Source organism: Lolium rigidum, chromosome 6, assembly GCF_022539505.1.
Source record: "Lolium rigidum isolate FL_2022 chromosome 6, APGP_CSIRO_Lrig_0.1, whole genome shotgun sequence".
NCBI classification, from domain to species: Eukaryota; Viridiplantae; Streptophyta; class Magnoliopsida; order Poales; family Poaceae; genus Lolium; species Lolium rigidum.
Genome location: NC_061513.1, coordinates 236800784 through 236819940, shown reverse-complemented (window position 1 = coordinate 236819940; position 19157 = coordinate 236800784). Strand labels below are relative to the sequence as shown.

Below are 19157 nucleotides of genomic sequence, written 5' to 3'. Positions count from 1 at the left end.
TACTCACACATCAATCCGGAGGCGATCATGGTGATGAAGAGTCCTCCGGGAGATGATTCCCCTCTCCGGCGAGGTGCCGGAGACGATCTCTCGAATCCCCGAGATGGGATTGGCGGCGGCGTCTCCGGAAGTTTTTCGATATCGTGGCTCTCGGTGCTCGGGGTTTTCGCGACGAAGGCTATAAGTAGGCGGAAGGGCGAGTCGGAGGGCCGACGAGGGGCCGGACCATAGGGCGGCGCGGGCCCCACCCGGCCGCGCGGCCCTATGGTGGCGGCGCCTCGTCGCCCCACTTCGTATCCCTTTCGGTCTTACGGAAGCTTCGTGGAAAAATAAGACCCTAGGCGTTGATTTCGTCCAATTCCGAGAATATTTCCTTTGTAGGATTTCCGAAACCAAAAACGACGAGAAAACGAGAACTGGCTCTTCGGCATCTCGTCAATAGGTTAGTGCCGAAAAATGCATAATAATGACATAAAGTGTGTATAAAACATGTGAGTATCATCATAAAAGTAGCATGGAACATAAGAAATTATAGATACGTTTGAGACGTATCAGGGTCCTTCGAGTTCACCCCCACGCCTTCGTGTCACGTTCGGCCTTTTCGGGCCTACGTGGTGGGATGGACATGGCGTTCGGGAGCGTCCACCTCAACATCAGCGACGGTGGAGTTCTACAACTTCCTGACCCGATCACTTCGGGCCCCGTAGCGGCCGCGTCTTCATTGACTGCTACATCCTTTGCTTCATCACCAACCGCAGCCGAACTATCGGCTGCTACTTCGTCAACCACTGCATCAACAATACCGATCGTGCCGGCTCCGTCGTCACCATCGACATCATCATTGCGCCGGACCACATCTACGATGTTTGTCGAATCCGATGATTCTGAGTCGTCAGACCTGACATCGTACAACTGCATCGACTACGACACCAGACACGAGCTCGGCTCAGATGCTGCTCCCTTCGTGTGCGGTGTCAAGTACTCCTCGGACGAGGAAAGCATCGACAGATATGGCGAGATCATCCCTCCGTCCAAGGCGCGGCTGGCGCAGTATCAGGTCTGCGTCACCTTCGATCCGGAGGCAGAAACTGAAACCCCTGCGGCCGGCAATGCCGCGCGCGTTAGGAACAATCAGCTACAGGATGGCGAAACTGGTGACATCAATGCCAATGCCACCATCTTAGTCTCTCACACAGATTGGGACTGTTGTGGGTATACTTTATGGGTATGCCAACGACATGGTCTAGATCCGGCAAACCCGGGTGGCCCACAGATGGTGGTGTGGCGTATGGGCCACCGGGCGGCCCAGTTGTTGTTAACAGAAGATGGATGAAGTCCAGCCTATGAGCAGGAGCCGGATCTCAACCGATTTATGGAGTAGGCGGATCTATGGAGGCCCATGAAGTATCCGGATCCATGGCGGCAAGCTAGATCTAGGTGGATCCTTGACGTGCACGGCAATGTATATTCCGTATTTAGGCATCTTGTATTATGGCTAGGACTCTCCGTAGAAACTCTAGATCCGGGCGTCTTTATAAGCCGGATCCTGGGAGCCCTAGAGACACAACCACAACTCATTGTAACCACGCGAAAGCGCACAGATAATTCCAGACAACCAACACTAGGCCCTATCATCATGCAGGTGTTCCGAAGTTGGGTAAATCGCGTACCACCATCACGAGAACTCTCCGCCCGATGGCCCCCTACTTCTTCTCCCCTCCGTGAGGATCCCTCCTCCGAAGCACCGGTTGAATAGGCAAGTTTAGTCCTCTTCCTGTTCCTTGCATACACACATCGATTCCTTTCACATGCACTAACTGGTGGAAGAAATCTTTGTTTATTTGTATGATGCGAACCAATAATATGAGCCGCTTTTTCTATCACAAGGTTTGATGCGGTGCTCTACTATGTATAGAACCGATGCTAAGACCTCAATGGTTCGCTTTGATGCAAAATAGTGGCTGGTCTAAGGGTACTTCAGCCCCTGAACCCACCCACGATTGCTTTCTCTTTCCTCCATCCTTAGAACATCTCCAACCATCTCCCCAACAACCTTTTTTTTCATCCAGACAGCGAAAAATGGCCCAGTCACGTCCATGATTTCTCGTTTTCGTCTGGATTTGCGGTTTCATCCATTTGGCGAGCCCATATCAATCCCGCCTCCCGGGGAGCGGTCGGGGAGTCTGGAGGAAACAAAAGCGCGGGAATCGTTGAGGAAAGTTCCCGCGCGACTGACGGCCCATATTTTTGCTAGTAAAATAAAATAAAATAAAATAGATCAGGGAACTGAAGAATAGGAAACGCTTGGAGTAGCAATTCCTCAGTATCCTGATCCCAACAGCCGGTTCTGTTCTGACTCCAACTCCTCACGGAAAAGAAGCCCGACCACCGCATTCCCCGTCCCGGCCGGCGGCTACCGCATCCCCCGAAACCGGCGGCGGGTCTCCTACCTCCCCGGCGAAGCCAGCTCCAGCTCCTGTGAGGCAAGGAGAGGAGGGACCCAGACGGCCGACCGAAACCCTAGCCCTAGCCCCAGCGGCATCGGTATGTGACATCGCCGACGCGGCCGTCGCCGTCGCGCCGTCCCAAGCTACCTCACTTCTCGTCCCCGACGCGTGGCTTCCCCGACAGCGGGGGACATGGAGCGAGGAGATACGCCCAATTCAGGACCGCCAGTTGCGGCGTCAGTGATGGCGGCGGCAGCCATGGGAGAGTCCCAGTGTGAGGCGACGCGGCAGAAGAGGATGAAGAAGAAGCCAAAGCCGGATGGTGCGGGGTTCGGGGTGGCTCCGTCGCAATCTCCCCTGCCGGCTGCCACATTCCTCCAAACCCATACCCAATCCCCCGCTCCCGGAACCCCAATCCTGGAGGAGGCGGTGGCTGTGAGGAAGAGGAAGAGGAAGGTGCGTAATGATCAGAAGGCGGCAGCGGAGGGGGACAAACATGGGGAGGAGCCCATGCTGGCAGCAACAACGACGATGAAGAAGAAGAAGAAGCATAGGGAGCCCAGGTCATCTCCTTCACTGTCCGCTGCTGCCGCTGCCAAAGAATCAATTTTGCAGCAGGGGCCGGAGGTGAACACCAAACAGAAGCGGAATAATGAAAAGGGGCCATCCACCGCCCAATTGCTTCAAGACCCAGCTCAATCCCCAGCTCTCGGAGCCCAGATCCTGGAAGAGGCGACGACCGAGGCTGCAATCAGGAAGTGGAAAATGCGTGATGAGAAGAGGGTGGCGGTACTGCCTTTTGCTCAAAACCAGGAGCAGACGGAGGAGCGCGTGCTGGCGGTGACGACGAAGAAGAAGAAGCGCAAGCGCAAGTCATCGCCTTCACTGACCGCTGCTGCCACTGTCGAAGCCCCAATCTTGCAGCAGGAGGCCAAGGTGACCAAGAAACGATTGCCACTTGATCCCACGCAAGCTCAATCACAAGGAACAAAGGCCCCCCGTGCCTCCAAGCCTCTATCCGCTGCCACATTCCTTGAAGCTCCAACTCAACCCCTAGCTTCCAGAACCCCAATGTTGGAGGAGGCGGCTGTGGCGGTGATGAGTGAGAGGAAGATTTGTAAGGAGCAGAAGGTGGTGGCACTGCCTCTTTCCCAAAACACTACATTGGAGGAGCCCGTGCTGGCGATGACGATGATGAAGAAGAAGAAACACAAGGAGCGCAAGTCATCTCCTTCACTCACTGTTTCCACTTTTGCCGAAGCCCCAATCTTGCAGCAGGAGGCAAAGGTGACAAAGAAACGATTGCCACTTGATCCCACGCAGGCTCAATCACAAGGAACAAAAGCCCCCCGTGCCTCCAAGCCTCTATCCGCTGCCACATTCCTTGAAGCTCCAACTCAACCCCTAGCTTCCAGAACCCCAATGTTGGAGGAGGCGGCTGTGGCGGTGATGAGTGAGAGGAAGATTTGTAAGGAGCAGAAGGTGGTGGCACTGCCTCTTTCCCAAAACACTACATTGGAGGAGCCCGTGCTGGCGATGACGATGATGAAGAAGAAGAAACACAAGGAGCGCAAGTCATCTCCTTCACTCACTGTTGCCACTTTTGCCGAATCCCCAATCTTGCAGCAGGAGGCAAAGGTGACCAAGAAACGATTGCCACATGATCCCACGCATGCTCAATCACAAGGAACAAAGGTTTCCCATGCTGCCAAGCCTCTATCCGCTGCCACATTCCTTGAAGCTCCAACTCAACCCCCAGCTTCCAGAACCCCAATGTTGGAGGAGGCGGCCGTGGCAGTGATGAGTGAGAGTAAGATTTGTAAGGACCAGAAGGTGGCGGCACTGCCTCTTTCTGAAAACACTACCTTGGAGGAGCCGGTGCTGGCGGCGACGATGATGAAGAAGAAGAAACACAAGGGGCGCAAGTCATCTCCTTCACTCACTGATGCCGCCGCTGCCGAAGCCCCAATCTTGCAGCAGGAGGCAAAGGTGACCAAGAAACCGAAGCGGAGGAAGGAGGAGGGGCCATCTACCTATTCGCCATTGCAACTTCACCCCGGGTTGACTCAGTCAGAAGGAACAAAGGTTTCCCATGCCTCAAAGCCTCTACCCGCTGCCACATTCTTTGAAGACCCAGCTCAATACACAGCTCCCAGGGTCCCAATGCTCGAAAAGGCAGTGGCGCTGATGAGCAAGAGGAAGATTTGTAAGGAGCAGAGGGTGGCAGCAGTGTGTCTTGCCCAAAATACTACCTTGGAGGAGCAGAGGGACGACACCATGGCGGTAAAGGAGAAAAAGGAGTCCAATCACATGAAGCACACACTGTCATCTATTTCTGCATCAGCTGCATCTGAAACCACCATTTGGGAGCAGAAAGTGAAGGTGACCAAGAAACAGAAGCAGATGAAGCAGCAGGAGCCATCTGGCAAGTCACCATTGTCACTTCACCCTGGCCAGACTCACTCAGCCAAATCACAAGGAGGCAAAGCTCCACCGGAACAAGAGCGAGAAGCTGATGCCCGAAAGGGTAGTAGTATTAAGAAAAGCAATGGAAAAATGCCCTGTGTCCGTGTCCTCAGCAATCGTAAGCTTATCAAGGAGGCAAGCAAGAGGCAGCCGGCGCTGCCCGAAGGCTTTGTGCCATTCAGCGATTTTGTTTCCAATTGCACGGAGCAGAACCCTGATGATTCATTGCCTTACCGTGCATTTTTTGACCAGTTCCGCTATAACCCTGTCCGTAGAGATCACAAACCCCCACTTCCTAGAACCCCTGATCATCTAGCAAGGCTGCTACCTCGGGCGAATGAAACCTCCAAGGCTTCCAAGACTAACAATTCTGTAGTTTGCAAGTCAAAGAAGAAAGATTCAGGTCCAGGCTCACAGGAGAAACTACATCCACAAGTAAAGGAAAACCCTAAGAAAATGGGAACCACAAAGCGAAGGAAACCACCACCGTTACTTACCCCTGCTGAGAAGTGCTCAGACATATACAGGCGCGTTCCCCTGGATCAGCTGGTACCACCGCCATGCTCTCCGCATAATCTTTTGCAGGAGAAGTATGCTTCTGATCCATGGAAGGTTATTGTCATCTGCATGCTGCTCAACTTAACACAGGGTAAACAGGTAAGCTCCAAGATTATTCGCTTGAACTTAATTTCTGCAAACTAATATGATTAATGAAAGTTCTGATAGTCTCGAAAGTTTCTGCAAACCTTTGAAGAACAATTTTGCTGCACAGGCAAGCTTAGCAGTTGCATGTATCATGGTCTCATTTTTTTTTTATTGTGTGTGTGTATTGTGTTATTTGAGTGTAGCACTGTATTTAGACTTGTGTTCCATTTGTTTTAGGAGATAATGCATCAATACCATTTTCCAGTTTAAGTTCAAGAATTCAGTCCTCTCTATTAACTAATGTAGGTCAAAAATATTATTGAGGGGTTCTTCGAATGCTATCCTGATGCTCACTCTGCAATTAACGCTGACCCTGAGAAGATGGCGGGGTATCTTGAATGTCTAGGGTTGCAGCATGTAAAAACAACTAGAATCCAGAAATTCTCCAAGGAGTATGTTGAAAAAGAATGGACCTATATTACTGAGCTTTGTGGTGTCGGCAAGTGAGTACTGCCCCTTTAATTCTTCTGTTGGATATGAAGTATTTGTATAATGGTGCTTCTTATTCTGCCTGATTAGTAACAATAAATTATACTTACTGTAGGTATGCAGCTGATGCTTACGCAATATTTTGTGCTGGTAGAGCAATAGAGGTGGCGCCTAAAGACCACAAGTTAGTTGATTATTGGAAGTACGTCTGCTTTGAGCTGCCCCTGATGCAGGTAGTATTCTGGACACATGTGGTTTAGTGAATTGTTGTGAGCTTGCATTTTAAAATTTCATGGCTCCATGTGAGATGCTAATTAAGACCGGAAAAATGCTCATGAGCTTCTCCGAACTTTTCTGCATCCATACTATCAGTGGATGCTCCACCTTGCTCTTCACGCCCAAACAACACCTCAATAAAATCCCTGAAATACACCCAAGGCCTGTTATACTGATTTTTCAAGATCTGCGGCAATGTATATGTAATTTATTTGAAAATCATGTACTTGTTCTCCATAAATATCTTATGGCCATGAAGAGGCTGTCAAACAAGGAACTCTATCTGTGAGAACTATGAGGGTATCTAGCTATTGGTATTATCATCTATATATAATGGCAAGTGAGATATTGCTATTCTTTATTCCTAGATAGTCATTGTAAGTAGACTTCGTCTCTATGTTAGCGCTAGAAGCAGTGTACTCTTTCTGGTCTTGTGCGATGCTAATTTGAGCTTACTATACCAAGCAATGCTATGAACCGGACCGTTTGAATTGTGTCAAATCCACTCTATGTTAGCGCTAGAAGGAGTGTACTCTTTCTGGTCTTGTGCGATGCTAATTTGAGCTTACTATACCAAGCAATGCTATGAACCGGACCGTTTGAATTGTGTCAAATCCATTGAGCGAGCCTTTGTCCAGCCGCATACTCATGAATTGCATTTGCAGACACACCGCGATACTGGAGATATATATTATTTGATTTCTCCTCAAGACAAATTAATAAAGTCGCACTTTGATCTTCAAACTTGTTCATATATTGCAGAAAGCGCAAAATGCGCAGGAAGCTGGAGTTCAGGAGCAGGAATTAGCCGTGATGAGCTAAAACAGGAAATTGGGCTGTAGGACACAGCAAGTGCTGCTGATGTTGTGCTTTGCCTCCTGAATAGTATTATTAAAAACGTGATGCTGCTGTCTATGAGGGCAAACCATTTTTTTTTTATGCGATGACTTTGGCTGCGAATCATCATCTTGATTGTTTGGGCCTTGTACAGGATGTTGCAAGTTGAAGGCAAAGAAGTTTCTGTCAGTATTTGAAGTTTATCTTTATCTTTAAATACGTCTTCTTTGTTTGTAGATAGATTTACTATCCTCTGGAAACAAAGTTTTTTTTCTCCCTGGTCCAGTTGACACTGACGGAACATGTTCCTAGTGTGTTGAATAAATTGAGAAGATTTTGGCGTTTTTCTTAACGAGAGTTTGGTGCCAAGATCCATCCAAGGATCCAAGTTCAGTGTACATTGATTGAGTCAGAAACTGGTGGACTATATCTGTCTTGGTTTCCTTTTGTGTGTGATGTACTGTGGGGCTGAGTCCATTTGTCCGAAAGTTTAGTTGGTCTGCTGAGTTCCAGATTGTTTCCTTGCTCCAGACTATTGTTACTAGAGTGTTGTTTAAACTGAGCAGAGTAACGTGTGATGTTCACGCTACTGACTAGAGAAACATGTGCCGATGCTGTTCATTATTGACGGAACCTATTTATAGCAGCATACTGCCTGGCGCACTGAAACGGCATAGATAGAACCATGGGGATGGTGGATTAGATGGCATACCATTTTCAGAATATGATTTACTTTTGCTATGATTTAGTTCCCTTATTCTCTCACTCAGCGTTTATGATTGATTACTACTGATTGACAACATTCCCAAGGTAAGTAATTTTCTGGGCAAGAAATCAAGTTAATTAATTTGAAATCCCTTTTGCCGGGCAACACCAATATCACAGCCTCCTTTTTAAGGCAAGCAGCATCCCCTCCCCTCCCTCGTCCCTGAACACTGCAGCTCTTCCAATGGTGTTCTGGGGTAAACATCCCCTTCCTCCTCTCTCCTACTATGCAGGACCTGCTATGTCTAATTTCTGTATGTATATAGGCGTGGAGCTGAGGCCAGGGACGCCCTACACCCACCACTGCCAGCCCTCCCATGGCCGTCTCCGCATTTCCAAGGTTAACATTTCTTATTCAAATTCATCATCCTGTTAAACTCATGATGTATACTAGTGTGTACACGATTTTTCCGTATGAGTTACCAATAATTTGCCTCACCCCTAGTCATGCTCTCATATGTAAAAGAAGCGTTATTCAAGGATATTTTCTTTCTGATTACATTCTGTGACAACCCATCGCATGAATAAACCAAAACCAGAACAATAGAAGAATAGCAATCTTAATGTACACAAAAATGAGGGAGGGAGAAAATTACTCTGGGTTCAGAGTAAAAAACATGTCATACACTTGATTTACGCTACTATTTGGAGTACAACCCAGATCTAATAACTTAGAGGCACAATGAGGAAGACATATTTTGGAGGATGGTACTATAGGGCAAAACTTCACTTCGCTGCATATTCCATCAGAATCAGGATCTCTCTATCGACCAAAACTTTAGTCGCATTTTCTGCCAGTCAACTATCCAGTTCACATGTTATATGAGCTGTCATGTTTAATTTTTAATGAGCGCTGTAGGAACTACAAGCAAAAATATATACTCATCGCCATCCAGTTGGAGGTTATATGATGTTATCAGCTTCTGCTTAATTTCTCCACTTCTTCACTGTAATATGTTTCAGTTGCAGTAGTCCCTTCTGCTCTAACAGCGGAGGAGTCCAACCGGAGCCACTGTAACTTATCTTTGAGCACAGCAAGCCTTTCAAATCCGTGTACCTTGTCAATTGTTGCTGTGATCTCTCTATCATCTCCAGATCAGTAGCAGATTTCTCCAATTTAGCATGGAACTCTTCCTTTTTAGAATTAGGTGCTTGCGTATATGCAGCTATCCTTCATGCTTCCTTGAAGTTGCTTGCAGCAGCAGCAAGCCTCTAGTTTAGGACCCCTTTTATCAATAACTCTCAGGTTCTGCTTAAATGTAGCTACCTCCATTAGTGCTTATCTCAATGTGGCTGCTCAAAATCACATGAATGCATCAGCACAAGCATAACAAGAAATTAGCAAAAACTATATTATATTCAGTGCAAGTCTCAGCCAACAAAAACAGAGCAAATTCTTCTCTTTTGAAAGCAGAGCAAATCGAAGAACATAGAAATTAGTAGTGCGAAGGTGGCCGCTGTCAGCGTGAAACTAGCGTCATAATTTCACATGAATACACCAAATTTAACTTGGAGACAGTACAAATGGAAAGAAAAATGTGACCAAATCATCAAAATGCATCCATAGGTCTGTTGCTCTCATGTTTCAATTGAAGTATCACAAGCAAAAAAAAATCGATCCATCTGCCGCTCGCCAACAAACAAAATATCCCTGCGCCCAAACAGATCCAAGAATCGAAATCTATTGTGGTAGAGGGATACAAATGGAGGAACATGTTGTTACCATGGCTGCAAGAAGAAAGTATGAATCTAGGAGCAGCTCATGGGGCGGCCTGAATATACATGTCTCGCCGGGAGCAGCAGAGCTGGCGACGCCGTAACTTAGCTCCGACTAAGGTCGCTGCCTCGCACAGAAGGAGAAGTCTCCACCGCGCTAGTTTTCGTCTTTGCCGGTGATACAAATTTTCCATCACCTCTCTGGCCAACGTTCTTTTTAATTTAGGTCTAATGAGCTCGTGATGAGGGAGCGTAACTAAGCTAGGATTAGGCCGTCGGGATGTGATTCATTTCCCTTTTTATATTATCACTTTATTTTCCGAAAGTTAATTGTTAGATAGTTTATTGAAACAATCTTTAAGTATGACATGATAATCATGAAGCTAAATTATATTTTTGCAAACTTGAGCCCTCCAAAGATTTTAAATTTATTTTACTTTTGTGTGATGATTCTTAGGCTGCACTGGTCAGCTACGACGCTGCTACAAGGACTCTGGTTCAATGTACTGTTGGTAACAGGATGCCGCTGATACTTTGTAGCTTGAATCCTATGTTGGCTGAGATGTGCCATCTAGAGGTCGAGTTTGACGAGGATGTCGATGTTCTGTTCTCAGTACTTGGTCCAAATTCTGTGCATCTCTCTGGATATTACCTCCAGAGCAGCACTAGCAATATCAATATTGCACTAGACCAAAAAACATCGTATCCTTTTTCAAATGTTGATTGACCTTATGCTTTGTTTCATTTTTTGTGTAGCGCTTTAGACACATATAGTTCATTCTTAACCTTGTAACAAGAGAATCTTATGAAGAAGATATTGAAGCGTCTGATAGCGAGTATATTTCCGAGAGTGAGGAGGAAAGTTATGAATCTGACTTCATTGATGACGGCGACCTTGAAGTAGTTGACAAAAAATATGATTTAGATTCTGATGATCATGATGTCTGCTCCTTCCCTGGTCACCGCCAACAAGGTATATGAATGAAGTGTGAATCAGTAACATACTTAGGACATATGTTGTTCATATGCATACTCCTTTGTAGCATTCTTTTAAGTAAGGATAGAAGGATACTCTTTTAATCAAACTCAATGATGATTATGAATTCTGGACTTATATTTCATTTGTAGTTCACTACTTAAAAATTAAAATGAGACCAAATGGTTTTCATGTCATAAAATTTTACTTGTTTTGCACACAACATATTGTCACCTTTATACTACATATGTCACAGTGTAGAGTTTTGGTATCTTTTGTAAAAGTTCTATCAACATGCCTGTTTCAACTTATATTGTGCAAGTCTTCGTACTTCTAGGTCTTTTTGTATTATTTTATTCACATTGGTTGCGTTTGTGTTTACAAAATGATGTTTGATGCTGCACCTGTCTAATTCACACATCTCCTCAAGTTTCCATCTATTGAGCTCTAGCACATTGTAATGCTTTTTTCCATAGCATTTGAACTGCAGCGACATTCAGAGAAGAAGAAGCACCCAGCTGACAACTCCGCTAGCAGCAGCAGCAGTGAAGATCAATTTTTTTCGAGCAGGAGTGAAATCATGAAAGAGTTGCGTATGTCGTCTTTGTTGAATAAGATTTATGGTAATGTTTCTCAAGAAATTAAACCCAAAAATATCATGTCAAATGACGAGACCAAGAAAAAGAGTAAGAAAATGAGAAGCCATCAATCATGATCCTTCAGATCCAACGTATATCACAGCTTCCACCTTTGTTGTATAATATCTGTATGTATTATGTTTATTACTGAATACTGATGTGTGTCTTGTTACATGACGTGATCTGGGCAGTAGCAGAGGTGAATGGATCAGCGATTCCAGAATGTGAAGTTGAAAAACACAAGAAATCCAAGAAAAGTCTATGAAGTTGAGTTGTGCAGAAGGATTCTAAAGCGGACCATAATAAATAGGCACAGACTATGAAGTAGGTATTCGATTAGCATGTCAATTTGCAATAATATAATTTTGTTCTCGTGTTTTATACAAGTCCTTGTGTATTAGATGTGAGGTTGACAAGTGTGGCATCCATAGTTACCCCCTAGCTAGTTGGTCTCCACGACCCCAACCTTCATCCACGCTGGTTTTACATATTGCTTTCCCGATCAGCACTAACGGGCAAATGGTGCCAACATACCTCCTCTGTTTGAGATTAAGTAAAATACTTCATTATTTTATTTGGTAATTATCTCAAGGAGCTTGTTAGGGCCAGCAATTTTTCGAAATTTGAACCATCTGCGTCCTTGTCTTATCTGCCAAGCTTTTCACAGAATTAAATGAAATCGTGATTATCTGGTTACTAACAAACATCTAGATTTTTGGTTAGGTATCCTTAGTAGATAAGTTCGTGGAACGGCCGGCCGGAGAGACGTCAGGACGTCAGGCAGTGTATTAGACTTTCTTCCATGAGATCTGATCGTTAGCTCATTCATCACAAGAAGTCTACGGAGCCAAAGATCTTAAACTGGGTGGAGTTGGATTTACAAGGACTAAGGTATGAGACGACCAAATACATAAACAATGAGACATGTGCCAGAGACGAACGATTGCTGTCTACAATGAAATGAAGTGGTTGCCTGCAGACGTCCTCTTTGATTTTCAAGTAGCATTATAATAGTTGTAGCTCTATTGTTTCGATTGAAACTTATGCTATAGAGTTTGTACCAACTAGGTGATCAGCCGATCTTCGCCTCGCCGCCTATACTGCACCTTGACACTGTGTGGCAGTCTGGGCACCTAGGCATCGTCCGGGCCAGGTTGAAGAAAGCCCGATGCTCAAAAGCTTGAGAATATGGCGGGCCGGCAGGCCACAGGCCGGGACTCTTCCTTACTCTGCCTATTTGCACTACCCAGCCCAGCCTAGCTCGTTTATCCGGCCAACATATTCAGGCCGCCAAGGCCTAGAGATTTTCTTTATCGAAAAAAATCATGCTCTTGATATTTCAATGAAGTAAAAATTGGTATAGGTAATTTTCTGAACCCCGCCGCCGGCGACCCTCCTCGGTAGCCCACCGCCCCAAGCACCTGCCCGCCATGCCCTCCTCCGGCGCCGACACCGATCGCGAGCGCTCCGCTGACGGGCTGCGATGGATGGAATCCGCAGGTGAGTCCTGAAGCTCTAGGTCCTACCACGACGTCGCTTGCATGCCGCCACCGGCCCCAAGTCCGGCCGTCGCGCTCGCGCCTCGTGGCCCTCGCCGCCAGGCTGCACCGCCAGGCCGCACCCCGGCCGCCACTCGCCTAGGGCCGCGCTCTGAGATCCACCGCACCAGCCCCGAGGTCGACGATGAGGGCTTCCAACTCCCCAGACGCAGGAATCATCGCCAGTGCTTGCGACGCGCGGCCACCCCCAGCCCGCCTCGCCACCGCAGCCTGTCGCCCGAGGCGGCAGCCGACCTCTGCTTCCGATGCCTGGAGCCTGCCCATGTCGTTTGCGGCTGCGTCAAGGACGTCCGCGGTTGCCGTTGTCTCCTCTCTGGCCACAAGGCTAAGGATTGCAAGACACGTATGCCGGGCGATCATCGTGAGCAGCCCCATGCGCCTCCTCGATGCGTCGATGCCCCACGCCATGAGGGGTGACGCACCGCGGCGCCCGCAGTACTCCCAACCGCCGCCCCTGCTCCCTACGGCACCGGCGACCTCTCCCGAGCCTGCGCGGGTCATCATCTCGCACTCGGTTGAGATGGAGGAAGCGGAGCAGGTCCTCAAGCGCGGAATAGTCGCTACAATCACCGGCACCAGGCATGCCGTCTCCCAAGGCGAGGTCGAGGCCACCTTGTACGCCTCGTTCAGATCCTCCAAACCCCCCGCCCTAGAGGCCCTTAGCCCAAGGCCAAGCCTGTCACGCGCAAGCCCTCTGAGCCCAAGGCCAAGCCCATCGCGACCCACGCCCCTGCGGAGCGCCACTCTCTTTTCCTCTCCGTCGATCAGGATGCAACGATCTGGTCGGCGTACCACTCCGGCGAGCTCCTGGACCTGGGCGACTTCCTCACCACGACCACCAAACAGCTCAGTGCGGCCCTCCCCACTCCTAGACAAAGACATTGCAATCAACCGCTCAACTTCTCACCTCGATGTGGCCGTTCTGCCTCCACAACGAGGGCAAAGGATGGTGCTCCGTCCACCGCCACACGCCGTGCGCACATTCAGATCCTACGGACACTGGGCATCATTGGGCTCGATCATCCGATCACCGCAGAAGAGATGAAGACGTTTGATCGTCTGTTCGCGGCGCCCATCCCCCTGTCTGTGCTTGACACGATCGCTGCGCTTGTTAATCGCAAGCTGCCCTCGGAACCAACCACGGCGCTGGTCAGCACGGTGATCGCAGGCAGCCCCATTGAGGCATAGCTGATGTGCTGTGCTCCATATCGCAGCCTAAAGATCATCATTTGGAACGTGCGCAGTTTAAACGCTCACGCATCTCCATTCGATCGCTCATTGTAACAACCACCGGTGGAAAAAGGGGCTTTGGTCGCGGTTGGCAACTGCCATTAGTCGCGGTGGCGCAACCGCGACCAAAGTAGCGCGACTAAAGGCCCCCCCCTTTAGTCGCGGTTCCTTACGAACCGCGACTAAAGGCCCGTCCACGTGGGCCGCAGGCGAGCGCCCGGGCGGAGGACCTTTAGTCGCGGTTCTTCTGGCCAACCGCGACTAAAGGCCTCCGCGAGGTTTAGGGTTTAGCCCCCTCCCCCTAAATCTGGTTTCTTTTTAATTTGTATTACTTTATTTCTTTTGGGTTTTAATTTTGAAGGAGTTTCACATATTCTACGGTACTGTATACATACATGCATATGAATGTACAATTTTAAACAAATTTGAAATTAGAACCAAAAAGAATTCAAGAGGAATATACAATATATATTCAATATCGGATGACCATATACAATATATATTCAATATCGGATGACCATATACAATTTTGAACAAGTTAGTTACAAATTCTTGTGCATATAAAGTTCTACGTCATCGTAATAGTGTTCTCCTCTAGGATCGATGACTTCCCTCGCCAACCATCCAGGCTAGTTCCTCTTGAAGTGGTCGGAAGCGAGCTTCGGACTAAGCGTCTTCCGGAGGTTATTCCTCGGGATGTTATTCTCACACTTCTGGTCCCGCTCATTGCGGTATCTCCGGATCCTCTCACAAACATAGTATCCACATAGATTGGTCCCCGGTGGCTGAGTATCCCCAGTCGTCCGCACTGCCATTTTAAAATTTAGCTCTTTTTTGAATTCACCGACCTTGGTATCTACGAACCGTCTCCAAACCCTACGAGGCAAAGAAAATTAAATAAACAAGAGAGGTATTAATTAGTTACTTGATATTAGGAAATGATGAACGAAATAGGCCGATCGATATAGAGCGCAAATGAATGAAAATAATTACTTTTGCATCATTTTTCTCATGTCGCCCCAAAGCGCCGGATCCATATTCAGAGAGTCGTGGACGAGAACCGAGGAGGTCTGAACTTTAATTACCATAAGAATCCAGTGGAACCTGCGGACACGATACATGCACGATCATGCATAACTCATCGATTAGCCACATACCATGCATGGAGTAAACAAAAGAGAATGTGCTCAAGACGAAACACTCACCCAAAATGGTAAGGAAATAGAATATCACTTTTACGTTGCTGTTTTCTAATAAACCGCCACAGTTCTTCCTCCACGTCGGCGGGGTGGTGTTCTAACACATATGAATTAACGATGTGTGGGTCAATGAACCCAACATCATGGATGTTCCTTATTCGCATTTCCCGCTTCTTCATTCTCGCATAATAGCGTACACAACAAGATAGTTAGGACAATATATATATATATATATATATAGTGCGAGCAATGAACGAGATGGGGTAGAAATTAATAAATCACTTACGTAACGTAGCAACTGATGATAGATTTGTCGAGGTCGCGCAGATTGAACAGCTGGAACAATTCACTCAGAGGAATTTGTACCCAGTAACGTTTGAAGTGATGCTCATATTTAACTTCCGCATAGATATAGTCTTTGGCGTCTTCATGTTTTATGTAACCATTGTACCAATTTAGCAGACCTTTCATTTGTCGAGGTAGATCCTCTTCTCTGCGCAGGCTCGATGAGAGGGCCATTCTTCACATATGTAAATACTACGTCCTTCATTGGCGCCTCATCAAGGCCTAACGAGTGCACGAAGAGTGATACCTAAGTCGGCCGCTTGTTCTCCGGCACTCGTTACGGTCAATCCATAGTGCTGCCGCAGCTGCTATGATATCGGGGGCATCCGGACCGGCGGCTTGCACTATGAGCGGGGCGATCGATTGTTTACTTTGTTCCCCGAGCTGGGCAACTTCTTTCCCCCTTTCTAATTTTGTCTCGGCCTCGTCCTCCAAGGCTTTCTTCTCCGCCTCTTGGTTCCTCTTGAACGTGAGTGCTTGCCTACGAAGTTCACGTAAATAGTCGTCAGGCAGATTCTTCGCGGCTTGGGACGGTGTGTTCAAAAATGACTTAGCCCACTGCTTTTCCTTGTCAGAATATACTGGCTTGGGCTCGCCCTCTATTTTCTTCTTGACGCTCGCCTTCCATTTCTCTAAATCAGCGGCCGCGCCCGCCTCGACTTCCTCGGCACTACTTTCCCAAGGCCTCGTGGGGAGAGGCTTCGGTGATACCTCCGGTACCTTTGTTTTCTTAGGTACGTAAGGGTCCGGGTTAATAACCCAGGACTCGCTTCGCTTCTTCGCCGGAGGTGGATTGGGGGCGGTACCGGTGTCCGATCACCCGCCGGACGAGGATCGGGGGCGGCGTCGGCTGACGTGAATGAGGTGTATTAGGTGAAGCACCACCGCCACCGTCACCGCCACCGCCACCGTCACCGCCACCGCCACCGCCACCGTCACCGCCACCGCCACCGCCACCACCACCACCGTACGGGGGTGGACTTGTTGGCGCCTCGCCTGGAAACTTGATAAATTTCTTCTGCCATAGAATGAACTGGCGCTTGACATCTCCAAGTCTTTTCACCCCTTCGGGTGTAGCAATGTCAATGTCCGGGTCCTCAAACCCTTGGACTATCTCCTCCACCGTCACACGAGCATAGCCATCTTGAATGGGGTTGTTGTGGTGGAGTGCTCCAGGTGGTAAAGCACCGCCGATGGCTACCTTCATGGACATGTTCCCGATAGGATAATACAGATGACATGCTTTCATCTCCTTTATATCGTCCACGGGGTAGCGAGGAGGCTCCGGTGCAGTAATTTCGACCACCGCAGGCTCCGGTGTAGTAATTTCTATCGTCGGTGCACCAGCCGGTGAGGCCTCCGTGGAAGCCACGCTCGCTTCTTCTCCGCTGCCGGCTTCCGAGATCCATTGGATGATCTTCATGCTGCGCCCGAGTTGCCTCTCTTTCGGCTACTAGTACACTCACGGTTTTCTTCATCACATCCATTTCCGTTACCAACTGCGCCACAACATCTTTTTCCCGATCCATCTTTCTCTTACGGCTTCTTAACCGTACGGGTCATCGTTACGGGGAACCCTATTTTCCACGGAATGGGCCCCATGCCTCGTACACGTCCTCCGTGTTCGGGATTCCCGAGGGCTTTTGTCGGGGCGTCGTTCTCTCCGTTGAACTTGATCTTCCCCTCTTGAGCATCCCTCATTGCCTCAATAAGCTTTTGGGTGGGTGTAATTATTTTGCCCCGGTAAACACACTCCCCTGTCTCCGGGTTCGGCGATCCCCCATGCCCGTACCACCAGCTTTTGGCCCTTGGGTCCCATCCCTCCGTACCTAGACGGATTCCTCGCGCCCTCAGCTCGTTCTCCATCTTCTCCCACCTAGGCTGCCAAAAGCGATACCCTCCCGGCCCCATTTTATGATTGTACTCCTTCTTGGCCGCATTTTCCTTATTTTTTTTTCGATAGTTCAAGGAACTGCTCCGATTTCTTTTGCTTCACAAATTCTGGCCAATCATGTTGCGCTTTCTCATATTGTCCTTTGAAATCCGGAGTCTTGCCCTGGTTGACAAAGTCATGGGCTAGATTTTGCTTGTATTTCCGGAATGCGTTGGCCATCCTAGAAAGAGCGAATCTGTTTGACTAGCTTGCGCCTCTTCTTGTTTTCCGCAATCTTGTTACCCTCCTCATCGTATTTGCGGTATTCCGGAGGTAGAACGAAATGTTCCATAAGCTTGTTGAAGCAATCTTTTTTTCTCTCTTATCGACAAAAGTGAAACCAACACGTGCCTTCTTTGGCTCATTCCACTCCTGGCGGGTGATCGAGACGTTGTCTCTAACAACGGCTCCGCATTGGCCGACAAACTTGGTGGCGTTCTTGCTCGGGCTCCGGCGGCTCTGCCGGTTGCTTCGTCGACAACATCGATGGTGCATGTTTCTCCTGCTTTCATCGTCTTGGTTGCGCCACGCTTTGACGACGTACTCGATTTTTCGACGATCCGGCCGAGGGCTAAAATAAGAAAGAGAGTCGCGCGCGTTAGTACACACACATTTATTCAAATCGGTTAGTTGTATCACCGGACGCTCAATATGTATATATATATACCTCGGCGCCGGAGGTGGTTGCTACTTCCAATTGAAGATCGTCGTTTATCGACGTTTCTTCGGCATCATCTTGCTCGACGGCGCCCTTCATCTTCACACTCAAGGTTCGGATAAGAAGAGATATCATCTTCTTCTTCTCCGGTCGGCACAAATGGAATATCGCCTTTTATGATGCTCGAACATATGGTCTTCAGCGTCCGGATCATAGTTGTCCGGAATCGGGTCAGCTCTATCGTCCGCCATATGTCGATCCTGAAAACATGTAGTAAAAACAAATTAATTAAGTGAAGAAGGGGGCGGTGGCGGTGGCGAAAGGGCGGTGGCAAAAGGAGGGGCGAGGAAAGGGGTGGGAGAGGGTGTCGCGGTATATGCGGGGTCGCGGTGGCGAAAGGGGGGGGGCGGAAGGTAGGCGCGTGGTGGCGGTGGCGAAAGGGGGGCGGCGGTGGCGGTGGCGCCGCCCCCTCGCCGCGAACAAAAAAACCCGCATATACGTAGGGGCGGCGAGGGGGGCGGCGCATTTTTTTGAGTTCTTTTATAAGTGATAAAATACAAAAGTGAAAATTTAGTTCAATTTTTTGAGTTCTTTTAAAAGTGAAAAAATACAAAAGTGAAAATTTAGTTCATTTTTTTTGACAAACTTTTGTTAAGTTATTTTGTTAAGTTATTTTTGTTAAATTTTGTTAAGTTATTCCGCGTGAATTTTTTTTGTTAAGTTAATTAAAGTTTTTGTGAAGTTCAATTTTTTAGTTCTTCACATAATTTACTAGTTGGCATTTTTACTAGTTTTTAATTAAAACAACTTAGTTACAAAGTAAAAAAACAAAAAAACAAAAAAAAAGTGGGCCAGGCGGCGCCCCTGGCCTTCTCTCTCCCTCTCTGTTCTTCGTCATCCTCCGCAGCGCGCGCGCGGCGCGCGTGTGGCGCGGCGGGCAGCGGGCGCCGGCACAGCAGCGGCGGGCGCCAGCAGCGG

At 48.2% G+C, this 19157-nt stretch overlaps 1 protein-coding gene across 1 annotated transcript; it reads left to right on the top strand.

Annotated features, from left to right (window-relative positions):
- Positions 1 to 2328: 2328 nt before the first annotated feature.
- On the top strand, positions 2329 to 7558 carry LOC124660283. The gene is made up of 4 exons (XM_047198094.1): positions 2329 to 5570; positions 5865 to 6061; positions 6163 to 6280; positions 7086 to 7558. The coding sequence occupies exons 1-4, from the start codon at positions 2640 to 2642 to the stop codon at positions 7143 to 7145; spliced, it is 3306 nt and encodes a 1101-aa protein (XP_047054050.1). The 5' UTR covers positions 2329 to 2639; the 3' UTR covers positions 7146 to 7558.
- Positions 7559 to 19157: the final 11599 nt, after the last annotated feature.

Excerpts from the sequence above, each read along its gene's own strand:
- LOC124660283 (XM_047198094.1), top strand. The coding sequence starts at position 2,640 with ATGGAGCGAGGAGATACGCCCAATTCAGGACCGCCAGTTGCGGCGTCA. Across the intron at positions 5,571-5,864 it reads ACTTAACACAGGGTAAACAG|GTCAAAAATATTATTGAGGG; the intron begins GTAAGCTCCAAG and ends TAACTAATGTAG. Across the intron at positions 6,062-6,162 it reads GAGCTTTGTGGTGTCGGCAA|GTATGCAGCTGATGCTTACG; the intron begins GTGAGTACTGCC and ends TACTTACTGTAG.